Source organism: Microcaecilia unicolor, chromosome 2, assembly GCF_901765095.1.
Source record: "Microcaecilia unicolor chromosome 2, aMicUni1.1, whole genome shotgun sequence".
Classification (NCBI taxonomy): Eukaryota; Metazoa; Chordata; class Amphibia; order Gymnophiona; family Siphonopidae; genus Microcaecilia; species Microcaecilia unicolor.
This window is the reverse complement of record NC_044032.1, coordinates 537,416,419-537,436,258: the sequence shown is the minus strand read 5'-3', so window position 1 is coordinate 537,436,258 and position 19,840 is coordinate 537,416,419. Positions and strand designations below refer to the sequence as shown.

Genomic DNA, 19,840 nt, shown 5'->3' with positions numbered 1-19,840 from the left:
GCTTTTCCCCTCACGTCAAGCCGCAGGGCAGGCAAAACGGTGGAGAACAGTGCCGGAGGAAAGCTTCTGCTGGTGGGGCTTGGGAAACCCCATCAGCCAAGATATGTGGAGTAGAAGCAGGGAGGTGGGCTAAATGTACCCCCCACACACACTTTAGGCTCCAGCCCCAATTTTTTTGGTCTGGCTATGCAGCGGTCTGGGGGGGGGGGTAGCAGTCCTGGCGCCTACATATCTTTATAAAATAAGCTGGAAATAGGGTCTTACTTGGCTTTTGTGTTTAATAAATCTGCTTGCTATACTGCCTTTTCTGAAATCATGTCTAAGCAGTTTACATAGATTATAATAAAATAAATTGAAATTACATATAGGCAACCAGTTATCCCCGAAATATCTTAAAATACATGAATAAAAAAGTTATATGTTTACTAGCTGCCGATGAGTGTATAACTTCCTATGAATATTGGGCCTATAGAGTTTAGAGTTTACAATAATTTATTTATTTAAAACAAAACTGAAAGACTAGGAATAGAGAGATACTGAGGCTGAGTCAGTTAGTATGCAGAGCTCGGAGAAGATATGGGCAACAGGCCTCCACTGAGAATGGACAACATTTAATGCTCTTGCAGACTAAATTAAATGAAATACTTCATTATAAAGCAGTTAAATCGCAAATCTATTATAAATACCAATTATATAAGCATGGGGACAAATGTGGTCGTTTGATGGCGCGCCTGATTGCAACCAAACAGGGTAAAACTAGGATCTTGACTATGAAGAAGAGGCAGGGAGAACGAATCCATACGGACAAGGAGATTAGTGAGAGTTTTTATCAATACTACCAAAGATTATATGAGGCCCCGCCAGACGATGGTCTATCAGGAGACTCTTACTTAGATCAGATGGGATTACCAACACTGTCCCCTCAAGATGCGCAGCAACTTAATTCTCCTATTACATCAGATGAGGTGTTTCTGGCGATTAACCAAAGCGCACTGCTTAAGGCACCGGGAGTAGATGGCTACCGAGCGGAATTTTATAAGATCATGGGAGAAGAAATAACTGAGCCCCTAGCTGCAATGTTTAACATATTAATAGAGCAGGAAAGGATGCCTCCGGATTTAAACACAGCTTGTATTATAGTACTCCCCAAGAAAGGGAAGGACCCGGAACTAGTTGAATCATATAGGCCTATTTCGCTTCTAAATTATGAAGTGAAATTGATGGCTAAGATCTTAGCAAACAGATTAGCGAGAATTCTACCTAAGCTTATACACGACTCCCAAGTGGGGTTTGTAAGGGGACGGAAAATCACTAAGAATGTTTGCAAGGTTTTGACATCCTTAGAAGCCAGATGTCGAGGGAAGGAAAATTCTTTGCTAATAAGCTTTGACGCTGAAAAAGCTTTTGATAAAGTAAAATAGAATTTCCTATATGCTGTTCTTCAGAAATATGGCTTCACGGCTAGATTTTTATCAGGGATCAAAGCATTGTATTCAACGCCAAAGGCCAGAATATCGGTAAATGGGATAGAGACAAAAGAGTTTGAAATAGGTCGGGGAACCCGCCAAGGTTGTCCTCTGTCACCGTTATTATTTGTGCTGACACTGGATCCCTTGTTTAGAGAAATTGAGGAACAGAAAGCGGTAGCAGGGGTAAAGATAGGGAACGAGGTCTTTAAAGTAGCGGCTTTCGCAGATGACATCTTCGTCCATTTAACAGACCCACAAGAATCTTTGAACGCTCTATTAGAGATCTTCTCCGAATACGGAGGCTATGCGGGCCTCAGTTTAAATTTAGAGAAATTGGAGGCCTTGGCCTCCTCGGAGGAAGTGTGGAGGTGGTGGAGAGGCAAGTTCCCTCTGAGGAAGGCACACACCTCCTTTAAGTATCTAGGAATCTTGTTGCCTATGGATCTCACGCGGTTATATGGTCTTAATATTACTTGGCTGTTAGAGGAGACCCAGCAGGTGCTGCAAGGATGGATGGACTTGCCATTATCAGTGTTAGGGAGAGTAAACTTGATTAAAATGGTGTTGTTCCCCAAGTGGCTCTATGTGATGCAGACCATTCCGGTTTGGCTCCGACGGAAAGACTTGAAGAGTTTTTACAAGTTAGCATCAAAGTTTTGTTGGAGAGGCAAGAAGCCACGGGTTCGTTTCTCACGGTTAGTAGGCAGCTGGAGCCGAGGAGGAATGGGCATGCCAAATTTAGAACTATATAATCAAGCGTGCCAGTTGCGTTATCTAGGAGATTGGTGTTTAGATACACAACGATACACTCCCACAGCGCTGGAGGCAGCACTTTGGGAACCTTATCAGCTTTTTTCGCTTTTACACCACAAAACACGAGATCTACCGGAAGGATTAAGTAAAAGTGTGATGTTGCGATCGCTCCGAGAGGTGTGGGGAGTGCTTATACGACAATTAGGGGGGGACCCAACCACAACGGATTTGATAACCCTATGTGGGAATGGCGCATTTTTGCCAGGATTGTCAAGCCGACATTTTGTTGAATGGGCTAGGTGGGGAATTTCTAATTTGGAACACCTGGTGGGTGAAGATGGGCAGCCCCTTACCGATGAGGAATTATTGGGGAAGGTAGGTGACTCCTGGGGGAATAGATTTGCTATACGACAAGTGCGGCACTATATCACTTCTCTACCGGGAGATCCTCTGAGAACTCGGTTGGGGGAAAAGGTACGAGAATTTTTTCACTCATTAGGTGAGGGCGAACTCACAATATCCTTGCTTCATAAAACAATATCAGGATGGCGACCCCCCAGGGACTATAGACAACTGAGGAGTGCTTGGGAAAAGGAATTGGGAGTTGTGGTAACATCATGGGATATCACCAAATCGATAGCACGAATACCCCTGTTAGTATCAGATGCTCGCTTGAGAGAATGTGCCTATCGCTGTATTCATAGGGGTTATGTAACTACAGCTCAACTAGCACATATGGGAGGGAATCGTAGTCCAGATTGTCTCAAATGTGGAAGACATCCGGGCACAATGCTGCATATGTTTTGGAGCTGCCCAACTTTGAAAAGGTTTTGGACACAAGTCCGAGGTTTTTGGGAGGAGCGGCTGGGGCTACGGATCTTGGGGACAGCTGAACAATTGATTTTAGACATTCCAGGGTCCTTTAGAGGGCGGAACCGCTTTGAAACATTAATGCTCCGTAAGATGAGCTTACTGGCCAGGAAATGTATCTTACAGTACTGGACTGTCAAGGATCCTCCGGCATACTAGCACTGGAGAAACCAGTTGCATCAGCTGGTGTCTTGGGAGGCTGGAGAATCTAGGTTCTCACAGAAAAAGAGAGTCACATTTTTGGCTGTCTGGGGCCCTTATTTGCAAAGTCTAAGCCATAGAGGTCGTAGTTTACTTTTAAATACAGGGTGAACTCCACGGGCTGTTATTGAATGATTTTCCAGGTCTGGGGTAAAGGGGTGGTTAAGGAAGGGAATGGGAGAGGGCGGGGGGGAGATAGGTATATTTGATGGGGTAATAAATGTTGGCATAAAATTCACAAATGCTGTATGTTAGTTAGCAATTGTTGTATATTTAGAGTGAGGCTGGATGGCCGTTACATGCAGAGCCTGTATGACAATGTTTGTGTTGCTGCAATGTCAATAAAAAACGTTTAAACATAAAACAAAACTGAAAAAGAATACCATTATTATAGCTGAGGCTGAACCACATCAAATATTGTAGATATGCCCAACAAAGTATGACTGGGCATGAATTCCTCTTTGAAAAGTCACTGTGGAATAAGGGGTTTCTATGAAGGGTCAGATGGGTGGATGAGAACTGCACTAATAACGTGTCCAGCTCAAAATGTACCGTTACCTCCAAAGTCTTGCTTTTCTTTTCATCGGTTCCGCTGTGCTGTTCGTTTGTTTCACTGTTTTCTCTCTCTTCTGTCTCTGTATATGTTTGCTCCATGTTCTCTTTGGCATCCAGTGGAACAGAAATATGTGCCTCCGTTACCCAGTCATGAGCTTTCTTCCTAGCCTGAAAAATGAAGAAGAAATCTTTCTGCTTTAATGGGGTTACTTGAAACGTTACCATAGCATCAACAGAAAAAAAGCATTTTCTAAGTGCAGGCTAGAAAGGAAGGACGGGAGATATTCATTTTTAGTGTCAGGAAGTATTTTTTTTTAGTATTATTTAGTGTCAGGAAGTATTTTAATGTCATGAAGTATTTTTTCTCGGTTGTAGATACTTGGAATGCCCTCCTGCGGGAGGTGGTGAAGATGAAAACGGTAACTGAATTAAAAAATGCGTGGGATAAACAACGGAATCCTATTTAGAAGGAATGGATTCACAGAAGTTTTGTGGCGATTGGGTGGCAACACTGGTAATTGGGAAGCAAAGTCAGTGCTGGACAGACTTCTACGGTCTGTGCCCTGAAAATGGCAAGGACAAATCAAGGACAGGTATACATATAAAGTATCACATACAATGAGTTTATCTTGTTGGGCAGACTGGATGGACCTGCAGGTCTTTATCTGATGTCATCTACTATGTTATTATGTTTAGGAAGTCTTTATTTAATAATCTCAACAACATGTCCCAAACTGAATCATTGGTTGTTTTGAAATTCATTTAAACACAAGCACCATTAACCCAGTATATGTGCCCTCAAGGAAGAGCGGCATATTTGACTTTTAGCTTGGTTGTGCTGAAGTGTCATCTCAAGTTTTGTTTTCTATCTGTAGAATTAGTGAACAAATCAGATCTCCTCCAAAACCGACTAAACCTTTTCTTTACCAAGCAGTTCAAATTTGGAACAATCTATTAAACAACTGCCTCCTTGTTCCTTGTTCTGTAAATGTTTAAAAGCTTATTTATTCCAGAAACGTTTAGGCTAAATTTGTACAATTCTTCTGCTGTAATATTCAATACCCAAATTGTGTACTAGTGTAAACCTCTTTAGACCATATTCTGGGATTAAGCAGTCTATAAATCCTGTAGATTAGATTAGCATGCCATATAGAGGGGCATAATTGAACGCGGACGCCCATCTCCGAGGATGGGTCCGCGAAGGGGCAGGACAGACCGTATTTTCGAAAAAGATGGGCGTCCATCTGTTGTTTCGATAATACGGTTGGTGCCGGGCAAATGCATCGGATTTGGGCGGATTTGAGATGGGCGGTATCGGTTTTCAGCGATAATGGAAACCGAAGCCGCCCAGCTCAAAAACGAACACATCCAAGGCATTTGGTCGTGGGAGGGGCCAGGATTCGTAGTGCACTGGTCCCCCTCACATGCCAGGACACCAACCGGGCACCCTAGGGGGCACTTGTAAAAAGTTTTTAAAAAATCCAGTAAAATACCTCCCAAGTCCATAGCTCCCTTCCCTTGGGTGCTGAGCCCCCCAAATCCCCCCCAAAACCCACTCCCCACCACTCTACACCAGTACCATAGCACTTATGGGTGAAGGGGGGACCTACATGTGGATACAATGGGCTTTGGGGGGGGGGGTTGGAGGGCTCCCATTTACCACCACAAGTGTAACAGGTAGGGGGGTGGGCCTGGGTCCACCTGCCTGAAGTGCACTGCACCCACTAACAACTGCTCCAGGGACCTGCATACTGCTGGCATGGAGCTGGGTATGACATTTGAGGCTGGCATACAGGCTGGAAAAAAAAAGTTTTTAAAGTTCTTTTTTTTGGTGGGAGGGGGTTAGTGACCACTGTGGGAGTCAGGGGAGGTCATCCCCGATTCCCTCCGGTGGTCATCTGGGCAGTTGGGGCACTTTTGGGGGACTTGTTTGTGAAAAAAAGGGTCCAAAAAAAGCAGCCCAAATTCTCACTACTGCCGCCCTCCTTTTTTCCATTATTGGCCGAGGGCGCCCATCTCTCCTCGGCTGATAAACACGCCCCAGTCCCGCCTTCACCATGCCTCCAACACCCCCCCCGTCAACTTTGTTCGTTCCCGTGACAGACTGCAGTTGGAGGCACCGAAAATCGGCTTTCGATTATACCGATTTGGGCGCCCACGGGAGAAAGGCGCCCATCTCCCGATTTGGGTCGAAATATTGGCGTCTTTCTCTTTCGACAATAAGCCTGATAGTAAACTCAGGTTCATCCTGCTTGTGGGATCAGGAGCACTGAGGTCCATAGTCAAAGGGTTTGTGTGATTAACTTTTGGAGTTAGCCAGACAAACCATGATGGCTGAAATAGCTCACCCTTCCAGCTCAGTGGATACATGTTTTGTAGAATACATTCATTTATTAAAAGATGATGCTGGGGGTGTTCCTGGGGCATAGTTTCACTTTGTCTGGTCAGGATAGATATTCAGCACTGGCCAATCATAATTGCCAGGGTCACTCAGGCTGACCAAATAGCAGGCCTAAAGTTAACCAGATAACTTTGGGTTCTTCACAACAGAAGCTGCTGTAAAAGGGGAAATTTCAGGACAAGTGCTAAGTGATTAAAAAAAATCTGGCATATTTCACACAAAAGGTACTCAGGATGTGTAGAAATAGAAGTCAGCAGAGATACTACATTATCATTACTACTTATTTCTTTTTTTTTGCTCAAATTATCTTTATTAAAATTTTCAAGTAACAGTATAACAACAATTGGCATTATACTATGCAGTTAATGAGATATTCTGATCTTGGCTAAGAAGATAAACAGTAAAGATCATTAGGGCTTATGCAAGCAGAATTGATCAATAGGTTTCCAAACTTTAAGAAAATTAGCAATGTTATTCAATTTTTCAGCAATCTTAGCTTCATATTTGTAAATGAGACAGACAGTATTCCACCAAAAGGAAAAAGAAACGTTAGAGCTATCCTTCCATTCTAATAAAACTGTTTTAATTGCTATAGCTAATAAAATATCTAGTTTAGTTTGAGTTGGGGACAAATCCAACTGACAACAAAGAGATTTTAATACAATCATTTGAAATTCTAATGTAACCTGAATGTGAAGTAATGTGGATATTCTGTCTGTAGGAGTATTTACCTAAGATCTCACCTTTGCTGGTCTTGCCCTATACAACCATTCTGTTATAGCAATATGGATTTTACAGCCTGTGGCCTGTATGCATCAGTAACCATCAGAAACCAGCTTTGTTACAAAAAGGAAAATTACTGCTGAGCATACCATGATGACTTCATCCAAGGACATATTATTTGTTGTCAACTAGCCAGTTATCTCCTGGGAAGAATGGAGGAGAGAGACACACATGGCTCCAGGAGTGTGAGATCCGACAGGGAGATTTGCATGCCATTGATAAGAGTTTCATTGCTACAGCGCTGCCTGCCACTCTGGCGCTTCGCAAAATTTTTTTTTTAAGGCAGAACAGGGTGTGGGAGCAGCAGTCGACTGTCGGGGTAGGAGCAGCGGGCGGGGCGACTTCAGGCGCGCCGCGTGGGGCCTTATGCGGTCGCCTCGCCCTAAGACCGGCCCTGAGAGAGAGAGAGTGTGTTTCACACAGATACAGTGTGTGCGAGAGAGAGAGTGTGTGTGAGACACAGACTCTCTGTGAGACTGAGTGTATGAGACCAAGAGAGTGTGTGAGTGACTGTGTGTGAGAGTGAGAGAGAGAAAGACATTGCCTGTGAGAGAGAGAGAGTGTGTGTGTGACAGAGATACCTCCCCCCCCCTCTGGTGTCAGGCCCCCCCTCCCTCACTCCCTCTCTCTCTCTGGTGTCAGCCCCCCCCTCTCTCTCTGGTGTCTGAGCAGGACGCTGAACTCCGGCTGTGCTTCAAGGAACTGACCAATCCTATTTAATAGAATGCACCTCCAACATTCTGAAGCCGAGAAACCTCATGTGGTTGGTCACTTCTGCTTGTGACAAACCCGGAAGTACGTGATGTCAATTCAGGAGATGGATACAGAGAGCAGGAATGCCTCAGCCATGCAGTCAACTTCAGAAAGTTGGAGGTGCGTTTTATTATATAGGATATTCTACCTAAAAACTAGACACATTATGCATACACAATCATAAAAACACTAAAAGCTAACATATAATCATAAACATATAAGAAAAATAAAATAACCAAAAGCAGTGCCATCAAAATTCTTCAAGCAGCTTTACAAATCTTGTATTTTCCAAGTCTGCTGTATAAAACTGGTTCAATATACTTCACAGATTGAACATTGCACAAAATCCCATCACAGTTTATGAAATGCTCTGACACACAGAAAATAATTTAAAAAAAAATTGCTTTAAATACTATGGTATCTGTAGCCAGGGACGGCCCAACCATTAGGCCAACTGAGGCGGGGGCTTCAGGTGGCTCTCTTTTTGGAGTTAAGCAAACTTCTTAATACAATTCCCAACTCTCTCTCTGGTATTTAAAAATACCCTGAAAACTTTATGTGAATGTTTTATAAAAGGTTTGTAAAGTGAAGAAGAGATTCTCAGAGTGTTAACTCACCCAAATTGAGCAGCACCCAAGGGTAAATATCTGCTCCTAAGGGTGGACAAGTTTCTTGATCATCGAAAGTCTCCCAATTTTTCAACAGAGTGCGAGCAAACAAAACAAGTGCTCCCAAATACACTGTGACAAAAATCACCAAAAAATATGAATAAGGTAACCCTTATTCTTCAGATCAGAAATAAGCAAACGTTGATCAATATCAGTATGTATAAATGAAACAGAAAAGCATGCCAAGGACAGTCTCACAGGAAGAGGGTGGGGTAGGTTAGGTGAGAAACAGGGAGAGCTGGGCGGATGAGAGACTGAAAGAGATGGATTGCAGATAAGAGGGTGACAATAACAAAAAATAACCTTCAGGGAGGCTCTCTGGAGTGCTCCCCTGCACTGTCCTGGCAAACTGTGCCCGTTGTTTTCCTCTGGCACCAGCCCAGCTCCTCAAATTGGACTGGTGCCACTCAGGCCCGATCTCTGGCGCTTCTGCACGTGTGGAAATTGCACATATGTGGAAGAAGCCCCGAGCAGGCCCAATGCAGCCTGCCTCTGTTGCCCCTCATACACGACACCCAGTGCACGTGCCCAAATGGACTCCCCACTGCCACCGGAATGGCTGGTTCAGCGCAGCACAATACCGCACAGCTCTCCAGCAATGCTGGCCCTGAACCTACCGCTGCAGCTCCCAGACACTGCGAATGCTGCTGTCACCAGCTCTCCAGTACCCCTGGTGACTGCAGCCTCTTTCTGCCTTGAACTGGCACCGTACCCCCCAACCACCCCAGAATCTAGATGCCAGTACCCAGGGACCTAAATGAGTCATGTAACATTCTTAAAATCTTTAACCCTGCGGGGTTACATTAAACCAACAATAAAACTGGTATAAAATATTTGATCCTGGTCTTTCTTTGCTATTTCTGGGTCATAGATCATAGAAGTCCGCACAGCACTGTATTCACGTTCCAACTACTGGAGTTGCCGTCGGAAGACCCTCTCCAGCCCATCCTAAATTGTCTTGCCATATATGGGACACAAACTGTAGAAGACCAAACTCAAAATACTTTAGATCTTCATACAGAACAGGATGCCCAAACTCATTTGTGCAGATTTACTCTGCAGGGTGGTTTACTTGTTAAGCAATTTTATTTAAACACACGATCCTAATTAGCCAATTAACTGTGCTAAGGAAGCTAGAAGAGCATTTATTTCACATGCCAATTCTGAATGAGTCCTATTGTTCCGACTTTGCATGTTATTGTGTCTCAAGAAACAGCTTTTTAAAAAAAATGTATACTCTTATTAAGAAAAGACTGGTTTCACTTAAATAAGGGTACCATGGTAAGAACCTTCATCTGTATTATTATGACAAGCTATTTCTAAGCATTATGGATATACTACTTACTTTGGGAGTGCATTATTCTCTTCATTTTTTTTTTCAGATTCTGTAACTTTAGTAGTTTGGGGCTGGTATGAGGGCATAAGATGTACAGAATTCTGTGGTGATGATGCAGGGAATAACAAAGGGACGCTATTTATAGACACTGCATCACATGTACACACAGCACGATGCTGCTTCTAGCACGGTAGAAGAGGAGTTCGTTTAATGCTTTTCCATACCATGCAGCTACCTTCTTGGACAGACCTAATGTACTGTTCCCTTTTGATTAGCAGCAGAAAGCTTGCTACCATCTGGATTACAATGAAGGCGGAAACCAAAACAGGTAGGCCAGTGGTGTGCTGGAGCCGGCTCGCACCAGCTCGCAAGAGCCGTTTGTTAAATTTTCTGGCATCTTGCGAGCCGGATGTTGGCCCGTGTGAGCCGGCTCGCCTCCGCTCCCCCGCCCCGCAAATCCATCTTCCGTCTGCCCTCTGCTCCCCATAGTAGCCCTGCTGGTTTCCTTTCTGCGCTGCCGCCGCCGCCGTCCTGCCTTTAAAAAATTAATTTTCCCTCGAGGTGCGCCAGCGTTGAAGCGAAGGCAGCAGGCTCAGCTCGGTTCCTGCCTTCGTTTCGTTCCTTCGCATCATGGCTCCGCCCTTGCCTGACGTATTTCCTGTTTGTGCAAGGGTGGAGCCATGATGCGAAGGAACGGAACGAAGGCAGGAACCGAGCTCAGCCTGCTGCCTTCGCTTCAACGCTGGCCGCCTCGAGGGAAAATTAATTTTTTTAAGGCAGGACGGCGGCGGCAGCAGCGCAGAAAGGAAACCAGCAGGGTTACTATCGGGGAGCAGAGGGCAGATGGAAGATGGACGACCAGGGGAGCGGAGAGGGCTGGAAGATGGCGGAGAGGAGGGCAGGGGGGAGACAAGGATTGCTGGACATTGGTGGATGGAGGGGAGAGGAGGGTTACTGGACATGGTTGCATGAAGGGGAGAGGAGGGTTGCTGGACATGGGTGGGTGGATGGAGGGCAGGGAAGAGGAGGGTTGCTGGACATTGGTGGATGAAGGGGAGAGGAGGGTTGCTGGACATGGTTGCATGGAGGGGAGAGGAGGGTTGCTGGACATGGGTGCATGGAGGGCAGGGGGGAGAGGAGGGTCGCTGGACATTGGTGGATGGAGGGGAGAGGAGGGTTGCTGGACATGGGTGCATGGAGGGGAGAGGAGGGTTGCTGGACATGGGTGCATGGAGGGCAGGGGGGAGAGGAGGGTCGCTGGACATTGGTGGATGGAGGGGAGAGGAGGGTTGCTGGACATGGGTGCATGGAGGGGAGAGGAAGGTTGCTGGACATGGGTGGAGGAGAGGGAAGGGAGAGAGAAGAAATGCTGGATATGGGTGGAGGGGAGGGAAGAGTGAGGAATGAGATGAGAAGAGGGAAAAGGAAGAGAGGAGAATAACTGCAAATGGATGGAGAAAATAGGCAGAAGCTGAGGACCAGAAATGAAGAAGAAAGGAGGTAAGAAATAAATGGAAAAGAAGCCCTGGAAACGGAGTTAAGAGGACAGATAGCAGCAGAATCGGATACTGGGCCAGCATGAGCAGAAAAACAGTCACCAGACAACAAAGGTAGAAAAAAAACTCATTTTATTTTCATTATAGTGTTTGGAATATGTTCACCTTGAGAATCAGGTGCTCAACATTAAAAGTTTATATTTATTTACTTATTTATGGCATTTTATCCCACATTAAACATGAATTAGATTGGAACCTGGGATCATTTAATAGTTTTTTCCTGGAGAGAGTAATGCATTGCCCCCCACCCCCCGGCTATAGCCAGCTCTGCAATTTGGGGGGGGGCACAGAGGTGGATGGGGGGGGGGGGGCGCAGAGGGGGACGGGGGGGGGGGGGGGGGGGGGCGCCGAGGTGGACCGGGGAGAGAGCCTGTTGTTAAAAATTTACCAGCATACCACTGAGATAGGCTGATTACAGCATTTACTAGCAGATTTTCACATTCACCAAACACTTTTGCCTAGTTGTCATTTATGTGCACTGCCTCAAAGTTATTGCTTTTTTTTTTTTTTTAATTGTTAACATGATTTCATACATACAACGGTAAATTCTATATATGGCGCTGAAAAAAGTGCTATTCTATAAGCCGCATTTAAAGTTAGGTGCAGTTTACAGAATTTTTATTTATTTTTGTTACATTTGTACCCCGCACTTTCCCACTCATGGCAGGCTCAATGCAGCAGGCAATGGAGGGTTAAGTGACTTGTCCAGAGTCACAAGGAGCTGCCTGTGCCGGGAATCAAACTCAGTTCCTCAGGACCAAAGCCCACCACCCTAACCACTAGGCTACTCCTCCACTCCTAATAGTGCTTATGCCCAGGAATCGCACCTAACTTTAGCACAGCCATTTGCACCAACTAAAACATGGTAAAAATGTACACGCTTAAACTGAGTGTGTATCTCCCCTTATTCTATAACGATGCACGTAAATGCTAGGAATGCCCCTGTTCCACCTATGACCCTCTCATTTCTGCACCCTTTTTTTTACATGCATAAATTCCAATTAAATCTAATTAGTGCCAATATTTGCTTGCTATTCAAGTAAATTGCATGCATATTTTTTGGTGACTTATAGAATTAGGGGGACAGTGTGCGTGAGCTCATAAAAACTTTTTTATATCCAACAGATCGTCCTAGATACTAGGTAGATTTAAGGACCATACTTCACAGTTAACATTCCTTACCAGATAAAATCTGCTTTTTCTTATCTTTTATTTAGAAAACATTTGAAGGCTTTTATTTATTTATTTATTTATTTACTTGTTTGTTGCATTTGTATCCCACATTTTCCCACCTATTTGCAAGCTCAATGTGGCTTACATTATGCCTTAGTGGCGATCGCCATTTCCGGAGTGAGAAATACAAAGTTCATAGATGATAGATTAAGTTAGACAGTAACTTATAGAGTAAGTTAAACAATCAAATATAGAAAGTTCATTTCAGTATGAGAAATAGAAGAGTGGTAGTGCGTTAACGTTCATTAATGACAGAGTGGCTGAAGCAATCATGTGTAGAGAGTTCGGTTTTGTCAAGTTTTGGTAGAGTTTCGTTATCTAGTATTTAGGATGGACCCTTGTGGTATGCCTTTTTGAACAGGTTGGTTTTCAGTAGTTTTCGGAAGATTGTTAAGTCGTGCATTGTTTTTATGACATTTGGTAGTGCGTTCCATATTTGCGTGCTTATGTAGGAGAAGCTAGATGCATATGTTGATTTATATTTAAGTCCTTTGCAACTGGAGTAGTGGAGATTCAGGAATGTGCGTGCTGACCTTTTTGTGTCCCTGGTTAGTAAGTCTATAAGGTCTGACATAAAGGCCGGGGCCTCGCCGTGAATGATTTTATGGACCAGGTGCAGATTTTGAATGCAATTCATTCTTTTAATGGGAGCCAGTGTAGTTTTTCTCTTAAGGGTTTGGTGCTTTCATATTTCGTTTTTCCAAATATGAGTCTGGCTGCTGTATTTTGGGCAGTTTGGAGTTTCTTAATGATTTGTTCTTTGCATCCGGCATAGATGGCGTTACAATAATCTAGGTGGCTCAGTACCATTGATTGTACCAGGCTGCAGAATATTTCCCTTGGGAAGAAAGGTTTTACTCTTTTGAGTTTCCACATTGAGTGGAACATTTTCTTTGTTATATTTTTCGCATGGCTTTCTAGTGTGAGATTTTGGTCAATTGTAACTCCGAGAATTTTCAGGTTGTCCGAATCAGGGAGGGTGTAATCTGGGCTGTTTATAGTGGTGGGTTTGTTCGTGTTATTTTGTGATGAGAGGATGAGACCTTGTGTTTTTTCTGCGTTTAGCTTTAGTTGGAATGCATCCACCCATGAATTCGTTATTTGGAGGCTGTGTTTGATTTCATTTGTGATTTCTGTTAGATCATGTTTGAACAGGATGTAGATCATGACATCGTCTGCGTAGATTTATGTATTTTATGTATTCATTTTATGAATTCAGATCTTGATTTAGTCTGATGTTTGATATGTTTTACATTTTTATATTTGTTATTCTGTAATTCCATTTGATTGAGACGTTTTTCTTTTTGTAATCTACAATAAATCCCTTTGGAGATATGGCGGAATGTAAGTTATAAATGGAATGGAAAAGGATATTTGACATATTAAAATGCAAACATTTATAAATGTACTTCTGAACATAACTGTTATCAAGGGATGACTAGGAGATTAGTAAAAATACTTTTAAAAGGATACCTTATTGAGCTTGTCAGGTGTGGCAGCAACATGTAATTCAAATAACAGCTCAGTAAGCCTGCTAACAAATTCTTCTGTCTCGCCTGCAAAAGAAAAGATCTTGTTATGATTCCTGCTCTAATAAGTAATACACACAACTTAAACAGTGTGCTACTGGATGTCATTATCGTTTGGCCTAGTATGTCCATCAGATATTTTGCTTGCAGGTTTCACGATTAAAGTTTCACATCAGATTCATAATCTGGGGGTCCTTCTGGACTCTTCTTTGCCTTTTAGGCCCCAGATTCATTAAGCAAACTCTGCGAGTTATCAAATCAACACAGGCACAAGTAGCCCAGACTTGCAGTTCTCTGTCCAGAAAAGGTGCTGTGTGAACTTCCAGAGCAGGACAGAACTTCACTGGTAAGCTATTTGCTGGGAACTTGATTTAAACTTGGGGAAAGGTAGACTTAGGGCCCTGTTTACTAAGGTGTGTTAGTGTTTTTAGTGTGTCTACACTTAGCGTGCGCCCTAACCATGAAGGCACCTATAGGAATATTGAAGGCATGTACATGATTAACGTGTGTTAAAAACAGGGCCCTTAGAGTTAAATAGGTAACCTCAGTGTCTTTATTTTTAAGTTTCTCTATTTAAAGGCAGTTTAAGTAACAGGTTTTTGGTTTTTTTTGTTTAGCATTTAGGACTAGATTCTATAAATCATGCCTAAAACTTCAGCGCCAAAATGAAATTCACCTAAGTACATTCTATAAAGTATACCTTAATTTAGGCGTACTTTACAAAATAAGCCTAAAGTTCCATGTGGTTTATTAGAATACACCGACTGCTGGTCCACATAACTAAATTTAGCCATGGGAAGTTATGCCAACTAAAACCTGGTGTAAATGCTGATGCCTGGACCGGGTGTATTCTATAACATGTATAGATTGTAGGAATGCCCACGGCCACAACCCCTTTTCAACTATGCGATTTAGAATTTGCACGCATCACGTTACAGACTATGCTTAGCAAGTGGTGCACGTAAATTCTAAGTTATGCCAATTGGTGCTGATAATTACTTGTCAACATCAATTATCAGCACTGATTAGTTTGTTAACCAATTAGGTTATGCACATTGTTATGGAAAACGCTTTGAGTTCCGTGCAGAAATCTCAGCATGATATATAGAATCCAGGGGTTAAAGTCTCTATTATAGTTCCATAGGCTAGCAGTTAAGGGACTATTCTAGAGTTTATCATTGCATCAGTGTAGAGCAGATCTGATAGCCAAAGGAAACCCCAATCTAGAGTTTGAATTTTAGCTTGCAGCACAACTTAGTTTCCAAACTGTAAAACCCTTTCCCACTTAGTGTTAAAACAAACTTTCTGCCAAAGCCTACAGCATTAACAGATAACATCTAGAAGGCACCCAGGTAGTTTTTGTTATCAGTAGTTTCCAGGGGAAAGGGGAAACCAGACCAGTTTATCTGATTCTGTCCCAATAAGTCTTTGCAGCTGTATTTTTTAAAAATATATATACATTTGTATCTGATCCATCAAAATCAAAAACTCTGACAATTAAACTCATATCATGCTACAGGTACAGACCTCTATACTGAGACCCTTGTTCAAAGACTGTGAGCAGTTAATTTTCCTAAACTTCCCAGATACTACTCAGGTAGTGAATAAGTGTTTAGTTAGTTTAATGTTGATTCCTGTTTAATTTACCTGTTATTGTCTGCTAATTACACCTTATTCATCTGTTCACTGTTCTAACTTGTTATGATAATAAATCAATTCATTTAATAGCTCTGTTTGTCCTGGACTGAGGTCTAGATGCACTAACAAAAATGTTAAAGCCCTTCCCTTACTGATTCCTTAGTGAATCAGTAAGAAACTGGCATGCATCAAGGAAATTGCATGCAAATGAGCTGGTCGCTGCTAGCTCATTTGCATGGGATTTCCTTCCAGGCCAGTCTGCCAGCTGAGCATGTGCAGAGCAGCCAAGCGTTATGCTGGCTGCTCTGGGCATGCCAAGAACATCCTTTAGCTCAGTTAAAAACTAGCCCAAAAACAGTCGTGGCGGTAGCGGATTCAGGTGGCGGCAGCGGGGCTGGGGTCCTGTGCGGCCGCAGTGAAGGGCCCGGTGCTCGGCAGCTGTGAGGAGGCCAGAATTATTGTTAATGTCAGGGAATAAGTTGTTCACACTCCCCAGACACATGCAGGGATCTTCCTCCTATGATCCCCAGTGTCTCTCTTCCCTCCCAGCTAAATTTGGGACAGGAGCAGGAGAGAGTAACTTGTGCCAGTCCCAACGTACATCCCTGCCCTGTGCAGCTTGCTAGGAGCTACCTTGCTGAGCTAAGGGAGTGCTGAAAGCAACTTCAAAAGCCAAAGGGCAAAGAGAATAAAAAGGAAGAGAGGAACAACAGAACTGGATGTTAGGAGTCAAGAACCTTCGTCTTGGAGCACAGTTGGAGTTTATCAAGGGCCAGGAGAGCCCTGTGTAGCGTGGCGAGCCGCGGATCTGCCACTGGGATGCGTGGAAAGGCGTGACGGCTCAGCGGAGCTCTCCTCCGGGCGCTGCTGCCGCTACTGCTGCTAACCAAACCCGTTTACAACGCTGCAGGTAAGGAGGCTCCCAGCCGTCGCTTTATGCAATATGTGAAGGCTGATTTTTATTATTATTGTGGTTTGCAAAACGATTAGTGTACCTAGTCTTTTTTTTTGTTTATTTTTTGCATTGGATAATGTTAAGTTGTACCGGACCGACTTAAGAATTTGGTGCATGGGGTGGGGGCAGTGCTGCCTTTAAATACCCACTTTTTTACCCACTTTGCTGCCATTTTTAAAGGTATGAAATGTAAACACACACCCCCACCGCCTATCCCTATAGAGTAGAGATGCCCCCTTGAACTTTCGCCGGCAAGGCGACAGGAAAGCGGTGATGCTGTCAAAAAAGCCACTTTCGATTATACTAATTTCGCCGCTTTTGAGAAATCGCCGGACATCTCCAGATTTATGTCGGGAAATGGCCGGCGATCACTTTTGAAAATAAGCCTGACAGACATCCCAGCAGAACAATGGGGCAGCCTAGGTGGGCACTGTAGTGAACTTCAAATAAGGTCCCAGGTACACATCACATCATAATTCCCTTATATTGTACGGTGAGCCCCCCAGGAATAGCAAATAATGTACTCTACCCAACTGTACACCATTACAATAGCCCTTATACCTGCAGGTGTCACCTATATATGGTTCAGTAGGTATTTTGTAGGTTTTGGGGCACACACTTTTCACTCGGCTACTCTAGGGACCTGCCTGCTGCTCTAAGAGGAATGGCCATTATATCTGCAGCTGTCATAGAGCCTGGTATGTACTGGTCATGGCCTGGTATGTACTGGTCATTTTCACTTCTTAGGGGGGTGGGAGCGGGTCAGTAACCACTGCGGGAATAAAGGGGGGGGTCATGCCTTTATCCCTCCAGTGGTCATCTGGTCAGTTTGGGCACCTTTTTGGCACTTAGTCATTATTGAAACAGGTCTAGCAAAAAAGTCCCATTTTTGCTCTGGACGTTTTTACAATGTTCCATAGCCCGCCTTACTCCTTTCCAAAACATGCCTCCAACACACCCCCTTGAGATTTAGATGAACAGCACTGGAAAACATCATAAAAATTAGTTTTGAAAAACGTGTCGATCTGCTGCTTTGTGTTGTTTTCCTGTTTTGAAAATAAGCCCCATCATATTTTTTAGGCTTCTAGCATTTGTATACAGACATTTCAAAGTGTGATTTTGTTTGGAATTTATTTAGCAGTTGACAGGGATAATTTGAAAATATTTACCCTGTTCTCTCCTTAAAAGCTCTTGACTTACTTTTGCCTTTCCTGCAACCACTCTATTGGAATGCTCTAACTTCCTTGTTTTGATAGCACCCTTCAAAGATACCTCACTCCAAACCATGCGCTCCTGGAGCTTTCCCCCTCCCCCCCCCCCCCCCCAGGTTCTAGTTTAAAAGCTACTCTGTCTCCTTTTCAAAAGCACTGCAGCCTGGTTCCATCTTGGTTAAGGTGGAACCCATCTTTTCAAATAGCCTCCCCCTCCCCAGAATGTTGCCCAGTTCCTAACAAAACTAAATCTCTCATCCCTAAACCATCGTCTGACCCACGCATTGAGACTTCAGAGCTCTGCCTCTTGGGTCCAGCGTGTGAATGAGGAGCACTTCTGAAAACGCTATCCTGGAGGTTGTGGGTTTCGATTTTATACTTAAAGAGCTTAAATTTGGTTTCCAGAATCTCTCTCCCACATTTTTCCTCAGTACTGTCTAAAATCTTATCTAGGTGATACTAGAAGGTCTGCCACCTTCACACCAGGTAGGCAAGTGACCAAGCAATCCCCAAGTCCACTACATGCATAGTAATTTAATTTTCAAATAAAATGGCTATCCTAACCCTTCCATCCTGGGCAGAAACCCCTGGAGATACATCCTTACATCCTCAGTATGAGATATCCCCTAGATGCAGGTCTTGGCTACAGTATTACTTCTAGCCACAGCAAGGTGATGTTCTCCCTTAAGGTACCTTTTTCCTCCATAGCAGCACAGTGGCCGCCAGATATAATTGTCTGCTCCAACTCTTCCAAATCTGCTACACTAGCCTCCAGGGATCAGACTTGTTCACTGAGCGCTAGTAGCTCTTTAAACTGAGTACACACTGACCAGCTGGGAGATAATCAAATATGTGACACTTAGTGCAAAATACTGGACAGTCACCATTTCACTGCTGAATTCCTGTTTGTATCTTAGTATTAATAAGTTGTTAAGTCCTTGCTGTTGTTATTTAGGTCCTTTAAGATTACTAGTTATGTGCTATGCTTTTTATTGTTTAAGGTTTCCCTGAAGGATCTGAAAACACTATTGCTGTATTACTGGCTGATGAGGATGCCCTAATTAAACCTTCTATCCTCCCAATTGGCTCAGGAGTTGGAGTAGGTGGGAGTCAAACTGAGGCTTCTTTTATCTGCTAGCTAAGCTTTAAACTGATGTTACACTACGCTATAAAACGTAACAGTTTTTATATGAAACTCTAGCAGAGGCTTTAAATGCTAAACTATAAACTGCCTTTGTTAAATAAGCAGAGTAACTTAAAAAAAAGAAGACACTGAAATTACCTTTTTAACCCCAAGTCCACCTTTTCCCAAGTTTGAATGCAATTTCTCAGTGAAGTTTTCCTCCCCTTAGCAGGTCCTGTCTCTTCAGTGATGAGAACTGAAGTCATATTTAAGTAAAACCTTCTTGGAGGTACAGTTCTCAGGCATTTTGAACAGAGAGCTCATTTAGAGGAAATCAGTTACCTGAAGCCACCTGATTAGACGGTTTGAATTCTGCATTCAGCAACAGGTGGCAGAGAAGGAGAATGCTGCCTAATATGCAACCAAACTCCTGCACCACTAATCAGTGCCAGGGCAAGAGAGGAGGACAGCCACAGGTGAAAGGAGGAGGAGAAAAGAAAAGAAAGAAAAGGAGGGCTCATGTGCATTGGCAGCACCATTGGGTGGCATGGTTCCTGTGCAAATTCTGCAACGCCTAGTAGCACAGAATTTGCACAGGAGTATACCATTAAAGCCAATGATGAATATGTTTCCAAATTTAGGGGCCGTTTTACTAAGCCGTGTAGGCGTCTATGAGTGCTGAATCCGCACCAAATTAGAGTTACCGCCCGGTTACCACGTGGCCTTTGCAGTAATTTCAATTTTTGTGCACATCCACTACGCGCGTCTGAAAAATATTTCTTATTTTCTGGCGCGTGTAACGGACG

The 19,840-nt window shown here is 43.6% G+C and overlaps 1 protein-coding gene across 1 annotated transcript in view; it reads right to left on the bottom strand.

The window, feature by feature from the left end:
* The window catches only part of LOC115461476 (protein NOXP20-like), a 127,053-nt gene that overhangs the window by 30,205 nt on the left and 77,008 nt on the right, over window positions 1-19,840 (bottom strand). Inside the window, exons 9-10 of the mRNA XM_030191297.1 lie at window positions 14,052-14,134; window positions 3,852-4,016 (exon numbers count right to left, since the gene is read on the bottom strand). Coding sequence (XP_030047157.1) covers window positions 3,852-4,016; window positions 14,052-14,134 — 248 coding nt within the window. The remainder of the gene's footprint in view (window positions 1-3,851; window positions 4,017-14,051; window positions 14,135-19,840) is intronic.